Source organism: Natrix helvetica, assembly GCF_964273705.1.
Source record: "Natrix helvetica genome assembly, chromosome: 1".
Lineage (NCBI taxonomy): Eukaryota > Metazoa > Chordata > Lepidosauria > Squamata > Natricidae > Natrix > Natrix helvetica.
Genome location: NC_138548.1, coordinates 374,238,775 through 374,263,141, shown reverse-complemented (window position 1 = coordinate 374,263,141; position 24,367 = coordinate 374,238,775). Strand labels below are relative to the sequence as shown.

The 24,367-nt window shown below is 42.8% G+C and overlaps 3 protein-coding genes across 6 annotated transcripts in view; 2 read left to right on the top strand and 1 right to left on the bottom strand.

Moving 5' to 3' along the window:
* LOC309383765 (uncharacterized protein) overlaps positions 1-24,367 on the top strand; it is a 141,646-nt gene that overhangs the window by 33,737 nt on the left and 83,542 nt on the right. The gene's annotated exons all lie outside the window — the stretch shown is intronic.
* LOC309384601 (major histocompatibility complex class I-related gene protein-like) lies at positions 565-8,140 on the top strand (the record flags this gene model as incomplete). The annotated part of the gene is made up of 5 exons (XM_081938301.1): positions 565-637; positions 1,726-1,971; positions 5,502-5,777; positions 6,385-6,672; positions 7,753-8,140. The coding sequence occupies 5 exons, from the start codon at positions 565-567 to the stop codon at positions 7,830-7,832; spliced, it is 963 nt and encodes a 320-aa protein (XP_081794427.1). The 3' UTR covers positions 7,833-8,140.
* The window catches only part of LOC309383805 (major histocompatibility complex class I-related gene protein-like), a 34,079-nt gene continuing 24,675 nt past the window's right edge, over positions 14,964-24,367 (bottom strand). For all 4 annotated transcript variants that reach the window (XM_081936736.1, XM_081936738.1, XM_081936735.1 and 1 more), the window contains exons 4-7: positions 23,697-23,984; positions 20,881-20,952; positions 18,240-18,379; positions 14,964-15,766 (exon numbers count right to left, since the gene is read on the bottom strand). In XM_081936736.1, the coding sequence (XP_081792862.1) occupies positions 18,330-18,379; positions 20,881-20,952; positions 23,697-23,984 (410 nt within the window). In that variant the 3' untranslated portion in view covers positions 14,964-15,766; positions 18,240-18,329. The remainder of the gene's footprint in view (positions 15,767-18,239; positions 18,380-20,880; positions 20,953-23,696; positions 23,985-24,367) is intronic.

Below are 24,367 nucleotides of genomic sequence, written 5' to 3'. Positions count from 1 at the left end.
ACTGATTAGTAAAACAAATACAATAAAATAATCCAATCACAACGAAAGACAGAGGGGGGGAAGGGGGGGAGAGCGGTTCTCGTGGACAGTTATTATCCTATCAACAAACAGGGACTTCTGGCATCTTTAACCACGCGACTAACCTCCCCATATCCCTCCGCAGAATCCCTTCTTTTTAAAGACGATCTTAGTTCTGCTAAAACGTCGCCACAGAAAGCTACAACCAGAAGCCTCGGGATGAGGGCGGGGAGGGGGCGTTCAGGGGGCCTCGCCAGAACTATTAACGAAGAAGCGGGCATCGCGGTGGCTGCGTTCACACAACAGGAACAACCGGCTGGTTTGCGCGCAAAACTTGGCTGGAGGTCATCCTAAGGCGGTGGCTGCGTGTTGTGGACAGGATGTGGCTAGATACGCCCCCCCACACACACACACACATAAACACACGCCATGGCCTGGAAAGAGAAAGCGCTGTTTTCTCTCCGCACTTTGGACTGGGCGAAGGTCTTCAAGGAAGGTCTGCCGAGAACTTCGAGGAGCTGGAAAGAGGCGCGCGGCTGGTGGGCGATGTCGCTGAGCTGGACGCCCCTCTTGCTCCTGGGGGCGGCGCTGGGGACCTTGGTGCCGGTGGGCTGCTGCGGTGAGTTCCTGGGGTGTGTGTGTGAGGGGAGCTCTAGGTTGGGTCTCCCTCTCCCCGTTTCCCTTCCCTCCCAAACCCATTGCCCAGAAGGAAACCTCGTAACAATGGATACAATTAATCAGTGGAACGACTTTCCTCCAGAAGTTGTGGGTGTTTCAACACTGGAGGTTTTTAAAGGGAAATTGGACAACCATTTGTCTGGAATGGTAGAGGGTCTCCTGCTGGAACAGGGGGTTGGACTAGAAGACCTCCAAGGTCTCTTGGAACTCTGTTGTGTTCTGCCTTCTTTACCCCAGGTTTAATCTTTTTTTTTTTTAGTATTTCATTTGCAATCAGTTTGTATTTCTGAGAAAAAGCTAAAAGCAAAAAGCGTAGTTCCTCCTCGTCCTCTCTCCTCCTGTTCTCTCTCCTGCCCCGGGGACAAGGAGCGTGGGGACAAAGAGCGTAGCTACCGGAAACAGTCCTGGAGGAAATCAACCCTGACTGTCTTTGGAAGGACAGATGCTGAAGCTCAAATCCTTTGGCCACCTAATGAGAGGAGAAGACCCCTAGGAGAAGAACCTGGTGTTGGGAAAGATTGGGGACAAGAGGAGAAGGGGAATGCCAGAGGAGGAGAAGGGTAGATGGTGCCACCTACACAATGAACAGGAATTTGGGCCAAGTCCAGGAGACAGCAGAGGACAGGAGAGGGGAGTTCAGAGTTGGCATGCTATGATCCATGGGATTGCAAAGAGTTGGACACATCTTTGACTGAACAACAAGGTGGCTGGGAAAATCCTGAGGGCCCCTCTAGGCAGGAGCCAATTCTCCACATTACTTTTTCAATTCCATGCCAATTGGGTCTCACCGACACTCCCCACAGTTGCCAAGAGGGTTGTGATATGGGCCTCTCAACTGTTTCCAGGGTCAAGGGGTGCTGGAGGCTGCCCCATTGCATTTAAAGGTGTGAATCTTCAAATGCAGGGCAGAAAGAGGGCAGCCCATTTGGGGGTAGGGGGGAAGGATGACTGCTGAATGACCAGATGTTGGAGGGAATGAAGCTGCAGTCCAGAGCCCCTAATTCTGCCCTTCTCCCTCTTCTTCTCCAGGTTCCCTCACATACTTCCTGTGCTACTTGTACCTGCAAGAGCCAGAACAAAGCCAGAGGCTGTCTCAGTCCTTCATGAGAGGCTACTTGGATGACCAGCCCATCGCTTACTATGACAGCCTCACCAGGAAGATGGAGCCTCTGGTGCCCTGGATGCAGAAGGTGGAGGAAGAAAGATTCCAGACTCTTGAGTGGGTGTTTGAGATTGACTTGGAGAAGTTACCAAAACTCAACCATCAGACTGGAGGTGAGCAGAAGAAGTGTCACCTGTAGCCTTCAGTCTTTCAATTTTCTCCTGGGAAGTGTGATTGGAGGGAGGGGGATTCCCCCCCTTGGAAAAGCGGCTTTGGACTTATCTCCTCTCTCTTGGAGGAGAGCGAGAGAGTTTTAAAAGGAATCACACTCGTTATAAGCAATGGCAAAATGACTTTCTTAATGCAATTGTGAAAGAAAAGTGATGATCTGACTTCTTTAAAAATTTTGAAAACTTTTGACTTGTTGCTTCCCGATCTCCGGGGCTGGCAAAGCAAGATGGCATACTTCCTCCGTCTTTATGCTCTTTGAAATTAGACTCCTCCTATGAAAATTGCTGGCACTATACTTTTGCCTCCGTGACACTCAGAAACATCTCTTGCTACAAAATATCTTGGATTTGGAATAACTGAATTAATTGACTGGACTTGAACTATATAGAAGGTTTCTATTCCTGTCTGGACTGCCTGCCTCGTGGTCTCTCTTGGTTGTGCTTTTCCACAGTCGTCATTTCTTTGTATGGACATATATATGTCTGAGCCTTTTTTTTATGATGCCCCCGAAGAAACTACCACCTGAGAAACCAGGATCTGCCCCAGCATCTTCAACATCCAGCCCAATTGGACAGCACTAACATCATTTCTACAACCTAAAGCCCCTGAAGAGGAATCAGTAACTCATCAGCTGCTCCAAAGATTTTAAAAGGGCAGGATGAACTGAAAAATCAACTGAGAGAGATGAATGAACAACTCAGAGAAAATCAAAACCAAACTGCACAAAACAAACAAAGATTAGATGTTCTGGAGGAGGGGACAACTAAGATGAGGGGGGAGGTGAGGGTGGTCCAGAGAGAAAATTTAGAATTTGAGAACCACATGATAAAAATGGAATTTGAAAGGATGTCTTTTTTCCTTAGATTTCAAAACGTAATTGAGACTGACAATGAAGACCTAAAGGAGATCATGACAACAATGTTAGCTGAATATATTAAAAAAGACAAACAGCAATTAGGATGGGATATTGATTTGGTTTATAGAGTTAACTCAGCTTATGCTAGAACACACAATGTTCCAAGAGAGGTTCATATTAAATTTCTTAGAAAGGCTACAAGAGATGAGATTCTGGGGGCACAAAGGGAACAAACATTAAAATATAAGGACAAAGAGATAGCCATCCTGAAACAAATCCTGAAGAAAGTAAGAGATAAGAGGAAAAAATATTCAATACTAGCAAAAAAAATTATTTGATAAGGGATTTTGGTTCCGGTGGCTTTTGCCAGAAGGTATGTTGATTTTCTGGGAGGGCACCAGAGTTAGAATTAATACAATTATGGAGGCGGAGGCCTTCATGGAAAAAACAAAGCTCTCCTAGACAAAGCGGACAGTACACAAGAGATGAAGGAGGGAGGGGCTGAGGCTTTGCTGGCAGGCGGGGGGGGAGGCAACAATGAGAAAACTCAGATCACAAAAGTAAGTTAGAAAAAACATTGCAAATGCTGATACAATTAATCCTTTTGTTAGATACAAAGTAAATGATTGAAATTATTGAAAGATACAATGTAAAAATAAGCTGTCAAGATCTAGTTAAGCAATAACATTTTGTTTATCATTTTGTAAAAGTTATGAGACTTGGGGGGAATACCATTTCCTGCACGATGTAGCTGTCAAAATTTGTACCCATACCCACTACCCCTTTCCTTAAAATTTTGTAAAACCAATTAAAAAAAGTTCAAAAAAATAAATAAACCTGCATCTCTTGCACCTTCGTGGTCTCACGTCCCATTTTTACTGCGCACTGTGGCGAAAACCTCAACCTGCCGCAACAAAAGACATGATACGTTATGTGACAACACCGTGATGACACGAGTTTGACAACCCTGGACTAGATGGTTCCTCGCTCAATAGCAGTAACTGTGTGAGAGGGATCTAAGAATCCTAGAGCAGGGTCCCCAATCCCCCATCCGTGGACCTGCAGAGGTCCCTGGCATGCCAGCAACTGGGCCAGGCAAAGATGCGAAGCCCCATCTGCAGGATGCAGGCAACATGCAAAACCACGGAAAAACCTTTCTCCGTGGAACCGGTTCCTGGTGCCCCAAAGGTTGGGGTCTTGTAAGAATGAGCCAGCTGTGTGCTGCAGCCATCAAAAATCCAGGCTGCTTCCACAGATCTGAATGAAGTGCAGCACTTTATCCTGCAGTGGTGAGACAACACTTGGGATACTGAGTCCAGTTTTGGTCCCCATGATGTAGAAAAGATGTGGAGACTTTAGAAAGAAGGACATTACTAAAAGCAACAATCAGAGAGAGAGAAAGAAGATTTACCGGACCAAGGAGACTCAGAATATTTATATAATTACTTAATTCAGGAGGGTCGTAAGGTTGAACTTAAAGAATAGGAATTAATGTTATAATACTACTATCAAAGGAATATATTGGTATTGGCATTGGTATTGGCATTGCTATAAGATTATTAATTCCACCATTTTTGATATGATTGGCATTAGTATTGATTAATTATGGAGATGGTTTGATTACAATATAATCAATAACTATAAGCAATGCACTCTTAGAATTTACTCTTAGGTTAATAGAATGGATTAATAGATTAATAGAAATATAGGAATATTATAAGTGTGATACAGCAGCATTTGACAGCTGACAGCCCTTTTTATACCAGAGCTGTCAGAGGCTGAACCAATAGAATGGCTGCATTTTCCCGCAAGCTGGCTGCTCGCATCTTAACCAATCAGGAGCCGTCAATGGGGTCGTAGCCTCGAGGACTTAACCCAAGCTATTCTCCAAAGCTTCTGAAGGCGGGAAAAGAAACAGTGGATGGAAATCCATCATGGGGAAAACCACCCTAGAACTAAGGAGAAAGTTCCTGACAGTGAGAACAATTAATCAGTGGAATGTCTGCAGGTTTCTAGGAAGGGATTGGACAACCATCTGTCTGGAATGGTATAGGGCAGTGATGGCAAACCTTTTTGTCCTCGTGTATCGAAATTGTGCGCTTTCACACAATAGCCTCACACCTACAATGCAATGCGCCCTACCCACCTGCACATGCAACCAACAACCCTACGCATGCACACGTGACTACTCCCACCCCCACTCATGGAAATGAACGTCCAGGTTGCCCATCAGGAGGCCTTCCTGAAGCCTGGGGAATGGCTCCGGAGGCTTTGTTCAAACCTGGGGAAGGGGAAAACAGCCTCCTTTAGCCCTCCGGAAGGCGGAATATCAGCTACCAGCTCACACATGCACATTAGAGCTGACGGCTTGCATGTGGGGAGATACGGCTCTGCATGCCACCTGTGGCTCAAGCACGGGTTGGATTAGAAGACCTCCAAGGTCCCTTCCAACTCTGTTATTCTGTTAAAAGACTTTTCTCCTTGTGTGATAAAAGAGGGGAAGGGGAAATCAGTTTTCTCTCCTTTGGAGGGATGGGAGGTAGATTATAATTGTGTCTCAGGAGAGGAATCCTGGACCCTTTTCATTCACACCCATTCCCTCTGGGTCTCTTTCAGGGCTTCACACCTGGCAGGTGAATTTGGGCTGTGAGCTCAAAGAAGACGGGAGCAAAGGAGGGTTTTTGCATTATGGCTACGATGGGATGGACTTCAGCAGTTTCAACAAGGAGACCCTCAGATGGGTGATAGCTCAGCCCCAGGCCGAGAATGTCAAGGAGAAATGGGAGGATCATCCAAAGTGGTCCCAGAGGAAAAAAATCTTCCTGGAGAAGACCTGTATTGAGTGGCTGCAGATATACCAGTCCTACCAGAAGGAGGCTCTGCAGAGGATTGGTGAGTGACAAAAGGGGGTCTCCATTGAGCAGATTTCTGTGGGCTCTCCCGCCGTAATATTTCTGTCCTACATAGCCAGGCCATCTTTTGAAGCCTTCACAGAAAATGGTCAGGAAATATGACACATTCCATTACAGAAGAATCTTCAATGACCCCCAAAATATGTTCTTCTAAAATTAATAAACTAACTGAGCAAGCCATGAATGATGCCAGATCCAGCTTGATTTCCCAGAGGAAATCCTGCAAAGCAGAAAAAACTCATTCTAACATCTCGTGTTTGGGGCTGAACCAAAAGATGAGGCTATTCCTGATTTCCCTCTGGAACAACATGAACAAATTCACATTTAGGGAGAGGTCAAAAATTGTCTTTTGCCCCAAGCAGTACAATTATTTTGCTCAGGGTGGCACCTTTACCCAAATTCTGAGCATTCGTTTCAAAAATAAATCTAAACCGTTTCAATGCCTCCATCTCTGACGCTTCCACAGGTTCAGGAGAAGAAAGGGAACAGTGGTTGTGGATGAGCAAAAGGAGGTCTTCCCAGCTATTGAATTACCTGAGCAGGAACTCTAAAAATTACAAGAATCTCAGGTGTTGCTTTTCCTGCAGATCCTCCAATGGGGAAGGTGACTCGCAAGGTGGTGGATGACAGCCTGGAGGTCCTCATCTGCCAGGCCTTTGGCTTCTACCCCAAGGAGATCCAGGCCACCTGGATGAGGGATGGAGAAGTCTGCCAGAATGAGACCCTCCATAGGAACGTGGCCCCCAACTCAGATGGAACCTATTATGTCCGGCTCAGCATTGAGATCGACCCCAAGGAGAGGCATCGTTTTTGGTGTCATCTGAAGCACGAGGGCTTGCAGGAGCTCCTGGTTTTGGTGCTGAAGGAGGAAGCAGGTGAGAGACTGAGGGGTTGGACTTATAGAAGTAGATTTTTCACCAATGTGGGGAAGTGTAGGGAGAAGGAGACTTTCTGCTGCATCATGTCTAGTTCTCAGGTGGAGAACAGTAGAGAAGCGATTACTGACCTTTGAGTTAGAAATGGATTGAAAAGATATGAAGATAAATGAGATATTATATGCTTTCATGTGATCTACATGGAGAATCGATAAATATGGAATGAAGATGAAACACTGTTTTCTTTTCTGATAGACAAGGGAGAAGGCATCCCATGTCCTTCAATGCCTTCCTCTGACAGGGTAGATCCAAGTAAGAAACTAATGTCTAGTACATCAGTATTACTTTTATTGTAATGACAGAATGAACTTCCCGTCCCCTCTACCTATCTTCAGGTGAAGAAGGGAAGAGCCTAGTTGACACATTTCCTTAGTATAGGCTTAACAACCCCCCCCCCCTTTTAATCTGACTGCTGCCTTCATTGTAGTTTGTAGTTTTTCCTCCTGCCCTTCAAGACCTTTCCTTCTTCCCTCCAGACAGTGCCGCCTCCAAGGAAGGCCCTCCCCTCTAAGGCTACAGAGGTCAGAGGGAATGGCCTTGAAGGGAGGGGCTTCCTTCATGGGGAGGTACTTCCTGGAGGCCAGTGAAGGTTGGGAAATGCTTCCATTGCTCAGCATCTCCACTTCAGCATCTGTCTAATTTGTTAGAATATTCATGACTGGGAGAAACATGGTAACAAGGTCAGCCAATGAATAGACATAGCAACATATCAGCCAATGGGAGCTGAAAGAGATTGGAGCCTGGGCGTCGTTTAGCCCTGCAGCTCTGTGTGCTGTGCTGAGAATTGAAACTGAAACTAGTCTGTATTAAGCTCTGTGCTGGAAATGAAACTTGTCTGGGCCTGCTGCTCTGATCTGAACCAGAAGAAGCACTCTTGGTATTGTACATTGATTCATCTGTTATTATGCATGTAAAGAGGTTAATGAATCCTGCTGAATCGGTTATCTCTGTGTGCTTTCTGGATTTGATATTTCTGCAACAAACTCTAATATAATCAAAACCATGTTTCTCCTTCTTCAGCTACAGAGTGGATAATTGTTATTGGAATCGGGGCTGTCTTAATCTGGACAGCTGGGATTCTCTTCCTGATATGTAAGTGAAACAAACATATCTGCTGACACCCACCCCAGAGGGTCTTCCTCTGTTGACTGAGCTGATGTGGATGGCAGAACATCCGCACCAAAAACATTTTGAACAGGAGCCGGAAAGGAAGAAGCAACTAGGCAGCCATTTTTCCAATCTTGTAAATCTCAAAATGCTCCACATTCCTCTTGTCTGGGAGGAAGCCTCTTTGGCCTTAAAAGGGTTACTTCAGAGGAGCAAATACCAAGGGGTGAAGAATGAAAGAAAAACAGATGGGAACACTAATGCATGTTTCGTGAGATGCTGGATTATAATCCAGCCACTTAAACCAATTCACACAGGGTGACTCCAGAGTAATTCGGTGATCACTATGCAGGAAAAAATAGCTCCTTGGCCTGATGTGCTGGAGGCATAAGGAACTCGGGGCGGGGGAGAAGTGAGGAGGCCCCCACCCGCAGCTTTTTGTGCACAGGGGGGTTGCAATCCTTCCTTTCTCTTGGGCGGCTTCCCCTCCTACCTGTTGAGGTTGCAGTGGGGGAAGGAGAGATCTGAGGGGAGGAGAGAGGAAATACTTCCCCCATTTAAATTGACTTCTCCATTTTTTTCTCTTTGAAGCACAAGACATCCAATGGACGCCAGGGGGAGGACCAACAAAGTCTGACTAGAGAAGGCGTCTCCAACCTGGCCTGTTGACCAGCACTGGTTCAGGGCATGCCAGAAATCAGGTTGCACAAACAAGCGAAGCCCCATCTGCGGTTTGCAGGCAGAACACGGAACCCCTTCCGGTCCATGCAAAAACCTCTCTCCACAGAACCGGTTCCTGGAGACGAAAAGCTTGGGGCGGCTGGCCTAGAGGGAGTGAAGCTGGTCAAACCTTTGTCCCTTTTCCAATATAAGTAGCCCCTGACTTACAACCACAGTCGAATCAAAAATTTCTGTGGCTCTGCAAGACAGTTGATCAGTGCCCCATTTTATGACTTTTCTTGCCATGGTTGTTAAGTGAATCACTGCAGATGTTAAGTTAGTTACTAACCCTGTGGCCGTTTGTTCTCCGGGAATGTCGCCTCCGTCACAAGAAACGTTTTTTTTTTTTACAATCAGAGGAGGAAATCAGAGGAGCCTTTCCTGGAGGAAAAGTCTGTTGCTTTCTGAAGAACGGTTGCAGGAACTGAGTACGTCTCGTTTAATGAAAAGAAGGACTAGGGGAGACACGATAGCAGTCTTCTTATTCCTATTCTATTCCTATTCCTATTCCTATTCCTGTCCCATCCCGTCCAATGTTCCCTCTAATTTTTTTTCAGTGTTTGAGGGGCACATTTTCATGCCTGAGCACCTGAATTTTTTTCAGATGTCACCCAAGACGAAATCAGTGTTATTTGAAACTCAAAGTTATATTTATTTACGATACACGTTTAATTAAAAGTGTTATACATCAGTGTCACTTATAACTGCAAGTCTGCAATATTAAAATACTTGTATAGTGTTTACGGTAACAATGTTTACTCCAGCTTTACGTTTCGACATCAGCACTGACTGATGATGTACCTATAGGGTAATTACAATTATCTTTTCAAATTCTTTTTGGATTAAATAAAAAAGAGCTTTGAAATGAATATATAAATGGCACTTAATACCAGTAATATTAAAATAGTAAATGTCTGATATACTTCATTTTAATGAATTTCACTTGATATACTTCATTTTAATGAGTTCACATTCAATTGCAAAAGTTGTCTATACACTGTATGCTTCTGTGAATGTATTGTGTGCAATTTGCTATTTTAAATGAGTAAAATTATTAAAATCCCCATACATAAAGTCTCATTCACATGTAACAGTTTTCTTCCATCATTAATTTGTAAACTCAAGGATTTATTGCCTACATGTTCAACAATGCTTGCTGATTGTTTAAAAATTTGTGGGAATTTGTTCCTCTCTATACAGGTGGTTTCAGTAACCTACTACTACTGCAAAACTAATTGCAAAACATTAAATTTTATTATTTTTAATATGAAAAAATAATTTGACTCATAAAATCTTATTTTTTTCATGATTGCTCACACAGACGTTGCTTGCTATTGGAAAAAGTTCATTCTAATAATGAATAGCTAAACAGAATAGGAAATTGCATTATCCAAAACTCTAAAAAAATGAAGTGAAAAATATTTTAGCCCCACTTTTTTCAAATCTTACTCCTCCTACAACCCAGTGAACTGTGTGGATGACTTTAAAGTACTTCTATTGTAGTTAAGGTTTTAATTCTAAAAAAATTCTAAAGTCTATACTACTTGCAGATATAAATAGATTGTTAAAATGGCTCTACCATAACAAATAAGAGGAAAAAAAACACCTTCCTTTTGTCTATAAAGTAGTGATTTTAGTTTGCTCCAAATAATTTAACTATGGAAGTCACTATTTTAAACTGACAGATAAGTTTAATTAGATTAAAAGCAAAAAATATTCACAATGACTTTGAAAATCTCAATGAGTTATCAAATATAGGTACTCCTTCATTACAATGTGGGACTAGAATTTTTATTACTCAGCAATGTGGTCACAAAGCGTGATGTCATGTCATGTGACTGGGCTCTCTCGCCTCTTTCTGACTCCGAGGGCATCAATCATGGTAGCCCAGGGGTCTGCAAAGTTGGCTCTTTTAAGACTGGTGGACTTCAACTTCCAGAATTCTGAGAGTTGAAGTCCACCAGTCTTAAAACAGCCAACTTTGCAGACCCCTGTGTTAGCCCAAAGCCTGGCGCTGGGCCTTCCTCCCCATTGGTGGAGCCCCGAGAAGCGAGGAGGGAGAAAAAGAGACGGAGGCCAAGGAGCTTCCCCCCCCCCAGCAAAAATCTAACCGGGGAGCCGGGCAGTAGCAAATTAGCCGATCATGCGCGGAAAGCAAGGTCCGACCGGGTGGGCAGCGAAACTCCAGGGCTCTCCGTTCTAATTCCCCGTGAAAACTGTTGCCTCTGAAGCGTTTGCTCTACTGTTTTGAACCTTTAAGTGCCCCTTTCCCTTTTTTCTTTTCAACCCACACTGATTAGGGAGGATCCTGAAGTCAGGCGGCAATGTACTGCGGTAGGAAAGGTTTAGCTGAAGACTGGAGGGTGTTTTGATTGCGATTCCCTAGCCGCTCTATAGTCCGTGTCCAGCAAATACGCGACGCTGCGCGGCACTTAGAAACTACTGCGTGGCATATTCCAGGCACGTGCGTGGCCACGCTGGTGCACACCTTAGAGGGAACAGTGCTGCTGGATCTCCAGAGGGAGCTCTGGATTTCTCCTGGCACAGGGAAGCAACACCTCAGGACCAAAACCATCAGGATGATGATCGGGTCCTCTCAGGGGATCATCTCCCCAGCATGTGGATGTGCCCTGGGCAGCTCTTCTTCTGGTTTCTGGCACTCCTGTGCGTCTGAAAGCCAGCTGGCCAGTGTGCATGCGTGCGCCGGAACCCAGAAGAGCAACGGGCAACGGCTCGCATGCCTGGAGAGACGGATCTGCATGCCACTTCCGTGCTGCAGGTTGACCACCGCAGCCTTTGGGGGTGGTGTGGGAAGAAGACCCTCCTCCTCCTCCCCCTCCTGCCCTCCTCCTTGTCCCTCTCCCTCCCCCTCCTGCCCTCCTCCTCCCCCCGCAGGCAAAGCTGAATCCTTCTGTGCTTCTTCAGTCCCCAATCTCGACCTTGGGTGAGAAGGGAGCCCAGGGCAGCTGCAGGACAGAAGGAGGGGAAGATGCCTCTCCCTCCTTTGGCTCAGAACTGCCTGTTGAGATCTTGGGGTTCCTTTTCCCCTCAAGACACAGTTCTGACAGAACTAGGAATCATCCTTGCTGTCATTTTAAAAAAATATTAATTATATAATGGTTATTAAATATATACAAAAGATTGTATACAGATACAGAATAAGGAGAAACAACAAAACTGGAATTACACGCAAGACACACAAAAATGTAAAGAAAAAAAAAGAAAAGGTCCATACCACAAAAATAATATTATATTTTTAAAATAGTTTTTATTAAAACATTTTCAAGTTTAAAAATAAAACAAGAAAAAATACAAAAATAAATACAACAGAGATAAAAGCTCAAACAACTTAACAATATAATATACTTTTACAGCTTTCCGTTATCAGCATGTAGATTCTGCTTTTATGGTTTACTATTCAATTTCTGCACTCTGCACACCTTCCCAAAACGGGCCATTTTTCGTCTTTTTCATGGTTTTTAACAATTTTCATGGTTTTTAACAATTCTAATGATAATGTGATAATTATAATATAGCAGTAAAGTGCATATAATCAAAATTTACCTATATACATTTTTCTTCATAGTATTTTCAACAATTTTCAAGCTTTTATTTCTTCTTTTGGCTTCTATTCTCTGTACAGTCTACTCCAAATTTTATAACAGTCCAACTCTTTTCTTTCTTTTAACTCCATGGTCATCCTGTCCATTTCAGCACATTCTAGTGTCTTCCTAATTACCATATCTTCTGGGCGGGTAGTCTTTTGCTTCCAATTTTGCATAAGGGCAATCTTTGCCACAGTTAGTATGTGCAATGTTATATATTGATATTTCTTATCCATCTCTGGTTCTAATATGCCTAATAAACATAATTCTGGTTTCAATATTATCCTCTCTTCCTTGATTTCTTCCGGCCAATCCTTAATTTTAAGCCAATATTTTCTGGCATGGGAAGACGTCCACCACATATGATAAAATGTTCCAAATTTAGATCTACATCTCCAACATTCCGCAGATAGCTTTGAATACATCTTGGCCAATCTCGCTGGTGGTAAGTGCCATCGGTAGAACATTTTATATAAATTCTCCTTATAGGTTACCATCATTGTGAGCTTATAGTTTCTTTCCCACAATTTGTCCCAATAGTTTAATTTTATACTACGTCCCCAAATTTCTGGCCCAGGTTATCATGGTCTCTTTTACAGTCTCTTCTTCCTTTTTATATCTTAAAAGAAAATTGTATATTTTGATAATCATTTTTCCTCCCGTTTCTTGCAATAATTTGTCTAGTTCCAATTGTTTCTGGACATATATACCATATTGTTCGTGGTCCTTTTTAAATCTTGTTTTAATTTGTAAAGTCCACCATTCCATCACAATTTTTTATTTTCAAATCCTGGACCGATTTTAATTTGTCTAATTATTCTGCGTAGCTCACCATTTTATTGAGATCTGTGGTATTTGGGTAAATCATTGCCTCCATCGTCGATAACCAATTTAGGATTTTCATATAATGTTTATTTTTTTATTTTTTTCCCAGGTTTCTAACAGGGCATCTCTTAATATGTGCCTTTGAAAATATGAGTGAGATTTATTTTTCCCCTCCCAGAGGAATGCATGCCAGTTAAGTTGGAGGTCGTGGCCTTCTATTGTTAATATATTTTTATTTTTCAATTGAATCCAATCCTTAAACCACGTCATGACTGCAGCTTGATAATAGAGTTCCCAGTCTGGGCGGGCAAATCCTCCTTTATTTCTGCTGTCCTGTAATAATTTAAGTTTTATACGAAGTTTTTTTTTCCTGCACAGATAAATTTAGATACCATTTTATTTAATTGTTCAAATAATTTTTTGCCTAATTTTATTGGTATTGTTTGGAAAAGGTATAACAATTTGGGTAATATACTCATTTTAATTGTTGAAATTCTGCCAATTAATGATATCTGTAATTTGATCCAATTATCCAAATCCTTTTGTATTCAACAAAAATAACATTAATAAGAAACATTTCTATGACCAATGTTCCCTCTAATTTTTTTTCAGTGTGAGCAGAAAAGTATAGTGTTTGAGCGGCACATTTTTATGCCTGAGCAGCACCTGAATTTTTTTCACAGGTGTCACCTAAGACAACAACAAAATCAGTATTATTTGAAACTCAAAGTTATGTTTATTCAAGGTACCTGCTTAATTAAAAGTGTTATATAGTATCACTTAACAACGCTCCTGCTTAGCAACCAAAATGTTGGGTCAGAAACTCTGGCATTTGGAGCATGCAAGTCTTAAAGCTGTCAAGTTACAAGATCCTTGCATCCCTAACCCTTTAGGAAAAAAACCCCCAAGGGGTCTTCAAACTTGACAGCTTTAAGACTTGTGGACTTTAACTCCCAGAATTCCTCCTCCAGTCATGTTGGCTCAGGAACTCTGGCATTGAAGCATGCAAGTCTTAAAGCTGTCAAGTTGCAAGACCCTTGCACCCTTAACCCTTTAGAAAAAAAACCCAGGGTCTTCAAACCTGACAGCTTGAAGACTTGTGGACTTCAACTCCCAGAATTCCTCCTCCAGTCATGTTGCGGCGACGTCATCTGCGTGGATCTGCTCCATCTTCAGTTTTTTTCACAGGGGGCAGGGCTGCTGCTGAAGATGCCAATGAGCTCCTGCCACCACCAGAATAACAGCCGCCTCCTCTTCCTCCTCCAACAGCACCACCACATTTGGAGTGAAGCCGGCAAAGCTCCAGCTGGCGCCCCCGCCCGTGGCAGCAGCCGCGGCACGTCCCCCTCCACTTGGAGCACCTGAGCTGGGCACTGCGTTACCCCTGCTGCCCCCTCCTCCTCCGCCGTGCTTTTGAGAAGCCATGAGGCTTTTTTTCCCTCTGCTGCCATCCACTGCCTTCCTACTGGCTCCCGCGGCCTCATGGCTCCTCAAAAGCACAGCAGAGGAGGAGGGGGCAGGGGTAACGCGGGGCTCAGCTCAGGTGCTCCGAACAGAGGGGGAGGCGCCGCTGCCATGGGTGGGGGTGCCGGCGGGAGCTTTGGCGGCTTCATTTCTCACTGTCAGGAAATCTGCCGCAGCGTCGGGCAGTAAATGTGGTGCTGTTAGAGGAGGAAGAGGCGGCAGCAGATATTCCAGTAGCGGCAGCGGCTTTGAGGGTTTATTTTAGCCACAGCACCGGGTGCAAGCAGCTAGGATTGGCCGCCCACAAAGGACCTCCCCAGGCTTGCTTTGCTGAACTAGCGTCAGTCGCCCCGCGCTCACCAAAACAAGTCTGGGGAGGTCCTTCGCGGGCAGCCAGTTCTAGCCGTGACAGTACAAAACACTACGCGGCAGTTGGAAACTGCTGCACGGTGTTTTGTTGCCACCTGCACAACCACGCACCCGCGCACCTTAGAGGGAACAGTGTCTACGACCTCCACCCTGGTTGAATGCTGATACCTGTATCCACAAATCTAATAGGTTTGTTCCCTTCCATTGCCGGTCTACAAATGATAATACATTTTTCATCTATGTTTGCTAATTTACAATGATTCTCTTGATAAATATGCCAACTGTGCAAGTGTTTTATCTGTCAATCAAATTGACCCAATACTTTTAAAATCTAAAACAGCTGTGAGGAAGGACTTCTGGACATCTTGCATAGGGCAGGTGCTGTAACAGAATAGTCACACTTCCGAGGATCCACAAGGGGGCAAAGCTTAAGGGTTACAGTACCTCCATGGTAGGGGAAATGTGTGCTTCGTTCTAACACTGCATTGTTGAAATGTTGGACTAAGGAGGCATGTGCTGGTATTACTTTTAAGGAGGAAAGAAGCTCCTTGCGATGGAGTAGCGTCACCAACCTCCATTGTACTTCCCTCGGTTCAGTCCAGAGGCAGTTTCTCTTCATCCCTCCTGAACAGCTGCGGCTCCAATTCTTCTCCATCCTGGGCTTCTGGTTGGGTCTGTGAGCCCTCCAGCTGCAGCTGCGTCTCTCCCCTTTCCTCTCCAGCCAGATGCTCATCCGCTTGTTCCTCTGAGGTTCCTGGGCTCACTTCTTCCTGCAGCCCCTCCATTCCTGGCTTCGGGGCCTCAGCATCTTCCAGACGTTCCTCTGATCCCTCCTCTGAAATCTCCAGAGCTGCTCCTTCCACCTTGTCTGAATAGGCATCCAGCGAAGCCATCAGAGGTCTTTTCTCTCCTTCTCTTAGCTCAGTCTTCTGCCCACAGCAACCCTGTAGGGAAGGAAGCAACCAAAGAAAAGTTTGCACTGCCCTTCCATATAAACAGGTCCTCCCTGAGAGAGAGATCTTCTAGGAAGTGGTCATCCCTTCCCTCCCCCAGTGTTTCCTTCCTCTTGTCTCTCTTATACCTCCAGCTCATGATCACCAAGAAGCCTTTATCCTAGAGGGCCTCCACCCATCTTGTTCTAGCTCAACCTCTCTTTCTCCCCCTCCAGACCTTCCTTGACAGAAATCCCCCATTTTCCCAGGATGCCCTACTTCCTGCTCCCAGACCCTTTCCTGTTTTACTCTCCTCTCTTGGAGCTGGAGGGCCGGAGGAGATGAGCTTTGACTGATTTTCCCTTGCAGAGGAACCAGATCAGAGGGTCCCCAAGAGGAGGGGCTGAGCCTGAGAGGAGCCCTGGACAGCCCACCGTCCCTCCATGGCTGCCTTGGGAAGACTTTGAGGAGGAATTCCCCACCCCAACAATCCTGAAGGTGTTGGCTCTCAGGTATTTAACAGGTTTTGTTCTAAAATCAAAAATGAGGAGGTGAAAAGCTGCCTGGGAAAGCCAAGGGAAATCATCAAAACAATTAAAAAGTAAAAGTTACAATATTTCGGACATGTGATGCAACACCCAGAAAAATACGGCATCCTTCACTTAATCCTGCAGGGAAAGATTGAAGGCAAATGAGGTCCAGGCAGTAGAAGAACATCGTGGCTTCAAAATCTAAGGGACTGGTTTGGACAAAACACAGGAGGACCTAGGTGAAAGAGTGATCAACCCAAGGTAAAGAAATTTTACATTTGGATTAAAAAGAGACCCGGAGTGGAATTTAGCAGCGATTTGACAGACGGGGGATTTAAACAGAGGGGGGGCGAAAGGGACGGTGACAAAAACGGAAAGCCCTAGAAGACTTTTATCCCCAAAATTTGGACCCGAAAACATTAAAAACAATAAAAGCACTCAGAGGGAATTTTTCTTTCTTTTGCTACCTTTTCATATTTTTTGGAATAGACTTTGACAGCTTTTGACAGCTAGAACACATTGCTTTAAGTTCAAGCGGAGAGGGAGACATCTAGTGGTGAAAAGAAGATACTACAAGAACTAACAATTTGTCAGGAGAAACCACATCTGCTATTTGACCTTGAATGTAACAAGAAAAGATACTTTGAAGCTGTGAGAATCAACAAAGAGGATTTGGTTTTGCAACAGTGTTTTGGACTGGACTTATTGTTTTGGTGGAAGATAAAAAGCAAATAAAAAGTGGAAGTGGACTTAGAAATTGGAAATAAGAAAAGGGAAAAAAGAACTCTAATCCTTGTGATATAATAGAAAGCTTTTAAAAATTGTTAAACTAATTAAACAGATAATATGGAAGTTTGGGTGTATAATGAAAGACTTGCTATGTTAAAAATGCACATAAAATGCTAAATGGGGGGAAAACAGTGGAAACTCAGAGGGAACACTTAGAACAAGAAGGAGAAAAGGAGAAAGAAAAGGGATTGTATGGAGATCAGGAAGATATTATAGAAGGGAAAGAGATTGAAAAAGAAAAGAATTTAGATGATTATACTGGGATTTACAGTTATGTACCCAAAGGAGACAAGGGAGAAGTGGCCCCAAAGAAGGGAAATAGCAAAGGTGGAACCAACTGGGAAAGAAGAGGGGGAAACTGGGGAGAGATACTGAAACAACAAAATTAAAAAGGAGAAAAAAGATTGGAAAGGGAAAATACAGGAATTTTAAGATCAAGAAAAAGGAAAAAAACTAGGCAAATGGGTGGAGAGAAGAGAATATGAGAGAAATGAAGTTCTTGAGAGATAAGAGAAAATGGCTGAAAGCAGGAAAGAAAGAAAGAAAGAAAGAAAGAAAGAAAGAAAGAAAGAAAGAAAGAAAGAAAGAGAAAAAAAGAAAAGGATTTACTAGTAGAATAGAATGAAACTTAGTAAATATAGCCAACGGTATATATTCAATAAAATGTGTGGGATATAGATTAATTTTACTATTTGTAGACAACTAATTAAATGAAATGTTTACTATATAAAATTAAACTTGAGGATATGCATTATTAATAGTAAAACAGAAGAATAGACGGAAGTGATATGTTAAATTGGATTAGCTTTGAGAGGCAAAAGGATATTGTTTATAGATTAAGAAAAATATTAAATTAAGCGGGAGAATATGGAATAAAGATAAGATAACTGAAATGTAAAATGGAAATACGATGTAAAATGTAATAGGCATAACAGAAGAGGTATAGGGGGTGGGGGGAACCAGGACCACACTTTGTTTACAAAAGAAGTTAAAATATGTAACAAAAAATAAATGAATAAAACTTTGTTTGGAAAAAAAAAACACAGCAGCACTTTTTCGTGCGGCTGTTGATAATAGTAGAATCGCCAACGTCCGATGACGGATATGGTACAAGAAGAAGAAGAAGTTTTGTCTCCTAAACAGATTTCAGCAATAGTGAGACTCACCTCTGATGTCATTTTGGGTGAGAACAACGTCTGTGATTGAATCTCATCTTCAGTGCCAGAAGAAGGAGAAGAACTAAGATCTTCTAAAAGTCAACTTTCCATTGCCTGATGGGGTTTTCCCCTGTACTTCCTCCAGTAGCCTAATAGTGGGCAAAAAGAAAAGATAGTTAGTTTAGTTCTGGGGCAGCAGCTCCTGCCTGAGATGGATTTAAGCTAAAGACCCCAAGGGACCCAGGTGGTAAAACTGCCTGGATTATAACTCAGTCTGTTGACTTGCTCATTAAGGATGAAAGGCAAAATTGTTGGCTGTATAGAGGTGCTGACCATGGGGAACTGGAAGGGACATTCCTGGGGATATTAAGGAATAATCAAGTTGAAACTGTCCATGTTCCTGTTAGAGCCCCAATGGGACATCACAGCCCTGTTTCTCCACCACCAGTGAAGCCATTCAAAGCTGCCCAGCAGGGCTCTTCCCAGTAGGGGTTTCTACTAAATCAGGGGTCAGCAACCTGAAGCTCTGGAGCTGAATGTGGCTTTTTCGTTTTAAAGAATTTTATTGGTTTTTAAAATTTATGGGAAAGGGGGAGGTGGATATACAAAAAAATTTTTTGGGGCAGCTCCATTGTGCTAGAGGTAGGAATCTCCCCAATTCTCACAACTTTTTACAGAAAGGGGGAAAAAAAACAAAAGATAAAAGATAAGCAGAAACAGCATCTTATTATACATTGTATCAACCATGCGTTCAATCATCTCTTTTGCCACTTTCTAATATATCAACAACTACAATGATATTCCAGATATATTTATTTTTGTGACCTGAGTCTTTCCATTATTGTTCCCTCCCCGCTGTCCCCAGGAGGAGCCACAGCGCCTCCCTCCTTCATGTCTTGTGTGTTGTCGCCTTTTTCACCTTTTCTTATATTTCCGTCCTCTAGGAGGGCACTATGTTTTTTTAATGAAGGTCTCTGCCTCCACAACTGTGTTAATTCCAATTCTGTTTCCCTCCCAGAAGATCAGCATTCCTTCTGGCAATAATCATCTAAACCAAATTCCTTTATTATATAATTTCTTTGATAAGGAGGAATACTTCCTCCTATCTCTCTCTCTCTCTTTTTTTTTTTTTTGGAATTTGCTTAAGAATGGCAATTTCTTTGTCTTTATATTTTAGTGGTCCCCCCCCCCTTTGAGCCCCTAGAATCTCATCCCTTGTGGTCTTCCTAAGAAATTTAACATGTACTTCACTTGGAACATTATGTGTTCTGGCATATGCTGAATTAATCCTATAATGTGCATGTGACTTTTTCATCCCTCTACTGCGGCTCCCAGTCACTCAAAATATGCATCATAACCACCAATGCCAGATACTTGCTGGCATGTGATCTATTCAGCTTTTCGACCCCCAGTAGGCCAACCATGGATAAATCCAGGAAGAGAAAAGTCTCAGAAGAAAACAGAACATTTAATGCTAGTTTTGGGGCTGCTTGGGAAATAGTGAGACACGAGAAGGGTTTTGTGGGTCCCAGTGGTTTTTTTTTTTTCTGTGGGAAACGGGTCCAAATGGCTCTCTGAGTGTTTAAGGTTGCCGACCCCTGCACTAACTCATCAGTGACCTTTATTCAATGATGCTGCACCCCTGGGAATTCTGTTATTGGCCCAAGACAGATGACTCTCCCCCATGTGTGTGTTGATTTATCCTCCAAACCCCCAACCTTTCCCGATAGGACCTTGGCCACCATCAATTACTTTTAAGCAAGGATGTTAAACTTTTGGGAATTGGTACAAGACAGAACGTATTCCCTGTATAAACACAGTAGTTCTTAATGCAATTCTCACAATGTTTGTTTTGATTTATACTCCAGTCCCAACCCAGCAAGATCTAAGCACTAGCAACCTTGTCTGATCTTGAAAAGCTAAGCAAGGTCTGAGTGGCTTAGGACTTTCACCAGAGACTGGCAAGCAAGCCAGAGCAATTGCAAGCAAGTCAGAAGGCCCCTCCTAGAGGAGAGAAATGGCAAAGCACTTCTGCCTTGTTGCTGAGAAAATGACCTGGAGGTATTGAGCCACACTTGTTGAAGCTCAACTGAGGAAACACTTCCTACATCTCACGTCTCTTGTTCTGAGCCAAGGAAGCAGTGACTCCTTCCATTGCTGGGCCTTCCTTTCTGCAGTTGTCTGTCCCCTGGTGTGATTGCAAGTAGGGGCAGAAAACATGAGTCACCTCTTTCCATTACCACCACCTTTAACTGGAGCTTCCCTGAAGGTCCCTCTTGCCAGGCACTAGGATCATCTTCAGGGTAAGATTATGGCTTTTCTGGCAATTCAGACATTATTTATGGGACTTTTCTTTGACTCCTGAACCCCTGATATTTGGCATTTGCTCCTCTGAAGAAAGTCCATGGAGACCAAAGAGGCTCCCTCCCCCCAACAGCAGCAAGGTTGAATGTTCTGAGATTTACAGGAAGTGGAAAAGATGGCTGCACAGTTTCTTCTTCCTTCTTAATTCTCATTCGAAATGAGAATTGTGGGCAAGGGCCTTGTGGAGATCCTGGCTGCAAATGTCAGGGAGGTTCTCTCCCATCACACCAGATCCATCAACACAGAAAGACACAGGATTTGGGGTGAATAGGTGTGTTTCACTTACAGATCAGGAAGAGAGTCGCAGATGCCAAGATTATGATCGTCCCCGTCCCCACCAAAGCAAATAACAACAGATCTAAAGAAGGAGGAAAATGGTTCTGGTTAGACAGATGCTGATTTTCCTGACATGGAGATGCTGAGCAATGGAAGCTTTTCCCAACCTGAACCAGCCTCCAGGCACTTCCCCCACCTGAAGGAAGCCTCCCTGCCCTCTGAGGGATAGAAGGCCTTGAAGGGCAGAAGGAAGAACTACAACAAAGGCAGCAGTCAGATAAATGGTGCTTCAGCCTGGGCCAAGAAATCAGATTAAATAATGTGCCTCACAGATCCCTCCCTTCTTTACCTGGAGCTCAATGGAGGGAAGAGAAAGCATGTGCAGATTGCAGTAGTTAAGAGTATTATAGTTTTGCAAAAAGAATACCGGTAGTTCTGAAGTAGCCAACATTGGTTTTTATCTTGCTGAGCTGTCAAAATTCAGCCTCCCTGGACCTCCAATTGTACATCCGGCACCATTGGAAGGCTGATCTGTGAACTTTGCTGCCAGCTCCAATCTCTCCTTATCGGAGGGTCCAAATTCGGACCATAGCCACTCTGTAGGAGTGGCGGACCGCCTAGCAGGTAGAGGGGAGCCACATCTCCCCTCCCTGATTAGGACAGCCCCCTCAGCCGACAGAGAGCAGCGGCAGAAAACATGGCTGCCACGAAGTGGAAGACAGCCTGAAAACCTAAGATTGTGCAGGAGGAGAGAAAGTGAGTTGCTTGTGAACTGGGTAAGAGAGTATTTTTGTTGGAAAACGACCCCAAGAAATTCAAGGGGGACCGTATGGGAACTATTGGCTAGTGGTGGAACAAGCACATTAAAAAAATCAGAATATTTAAGAAGAGAATTTTTTTTAAAGAAAATTAAGGAAAGGAGAATTAAACTCTCAAAGTGAAGATGTGGGTATTGAAAAGGTATTTTAAATAATACTGGAATTTGATGTGCAGCTTGTTTTTTTTACAATTTTAAATGTTGCCCCACTACTGGATTTATAACTTAAACCAATTAAAACTGGACTATTAGCATTATGCAGAGAGGCAGAACCAAGTGTAAGTCTGAGCGCCATCTGCTGCTAAAAGGAGAGCTGTGCAACTTTGGGACTGTTTAAATTGCTGGATTAGAAGTATCTACCTTAAAATTACTGGAGATTTATACAACAAACAAGGCTTTTAACCAAGTGATTCTGAATATTACTGAGCAAATTAAAGTGATTGGAACAGATTAAACTCCTGGTTTCTTTTTTTAAAAAATGGATTGACTGTAAAATGGAAGCAACTGGAGACAAAGAAATGGAATTGATCTACCAAGACATTAAGGATTTTATGAAATAACAACACAAGGAGATGAAGGAAATATTTGGTTGTATAGAACAAATAGATCAAAAATTGGAAAATATAATACAAGGAACAACAAATAAAGAACAGGACAAGGAGGAAAGAATGGAATCACTAGAATGAGCGGAGGAGTGGAAGACAACAACAAGAAGATATTAGTACAATTGATGGTGAATAAGGGATTAGAACAGAAGGGAAATATCCTGAAGGATGTGAAAAGGAAATGGGAGGAACAGGAAAACAGCTGGAGAGAGGAAAGGGGGGTTGGAACAGGTAGCCATAGAACTAGACAGTGGGGGGAAAGGACGAAGGGAGAGAAAACTAGAGGGGATAGTTATAACACAGATTCAAAAATAGGTGAAATAAAAGAATTAAAAGAAGTGTATGGGAGACAACACAAAAAGAGAAGATGATTACAAATTTGGATGAGGGTGAAAGATGTGGGATAAAGGGAAAGAAAAGGAACGTAAAGCAAAATATGCTATGAAAGTATTTCAACAATGTGTATGAATATTAGAATTATATAAGTTGGAGAACTGCTTTGTATGTGGTGTAAGAGATAAAAATCATTTCTGAATATATATTAGTAAGGTAGTAATGTAATGTATATTATTATTAGAATTACATAGTTTGAAAAATAGTTTGTAAATTAGATAAATAGAATTTGTATAAGGTTATTATTAAATATGTATTAAAAGGTGATTAACAGTGAAAAGCTAGGATTAAGTAATTTGAGATTAGACAAAGAAAGAACATATTTCAATGAAAACAAGAGTATTAATATCAGACACATAAGGATTGAAGGGTTGGGAAAATATTAAATATGTAAATATGTGATTAACAATGAATATACACTAAATGTTTGAAAGATCATGACTGATGTTAGTATACATTGAAATATTAAATAATGAAAAAAGTAAAGATCATATCTTTGAATATTAGAATGATAGGAGAAGGGGGGAAGACTAAGATAGAGGTAGAGATAAGTAATAAATAGTATAAAAAGATGTTAAGATGATACAACATATGACCTTAATGAAATAAGATGTATAAAAATAACAAATTAAAAAACGTTATTAATTTAAAAAAACACAGTCTCTCCTGCTGAAAGGGGCATTGAATGACCTGGTGCAACTTGTCCCATCAGATACTTCTGCCAGAAAACAAAACCGTGTTTCGTATTTCTCATGTCTTCTATCTCCATATCATATTCTCATGTCTTTATTTTTAAGTTTCCACTTCCAACTCCACTCTCAATAATCACTTCTTTACCATCACTGGACAAAGTCCTAAATTTTCTCCTTTCCTTCGGAAAATTTTAGATGACATAGCAGAAAACAAGCCAACATTGGTGAATAACCTACACATTTTATTTATTTATTTAATAAATATAGATGCCACCCATCTCACCAAGATGTGACATGTTATAACTGCTCAGTCTCTCACCTGTTTCCTCCTTCCAGGCCAAGACCAGGGGCCCCTGCAAGCCCTCGTGCTCCACGTGACACTGAAAGTGGTCCCTCTCCTTGGGGTCGATCTCAATGCTGAGCCAGAGATAATAGGTCCCATCTGAGTTGGGGGCCACATTCCTATGGAGGGTCTCATACTGGCAGACCTCTCCATCCTTGGTCCAGGTGGTCCAGATCTCCTTGGGGTAGAAGCCAAAGGCCTGGCAGGTGAGGACCTCCAGGCTGTCATCCACCACCTTAGAAGTCACTTTCCCCACTGGGGCCTCTGCAGAAACAGCAACAACAAAGTTCTCAGCATTTTCTGGTCTTCGTGTCAAGACAATTTAGTAGGTAGCTAAGATCTCATTTGGTCATCTTCTCCCACTGCTCCCTCTCCTCTCCTGAATCTCTGGGACCCTCAAAAGATAGGGGCACTGAACTCTTTAGCTTTCCTTTTGAAAGGGACACATACCAAAATAATTGCACTGCTTGGGGGCTGATTTAGTTTGGATATCCCACATTGAATTTGTTCAAGTTGTTCTTTTGGTTCAGCTGGATGTGAGAATTAGACTTTCTTCTGCTCTGCAAAATTTTCTCATGGAAATGCCAATGGATCAGCCTCTATCTCTTGCTTAATTAGTTTCATTTGTTTTTATCTTTGAAAAACTT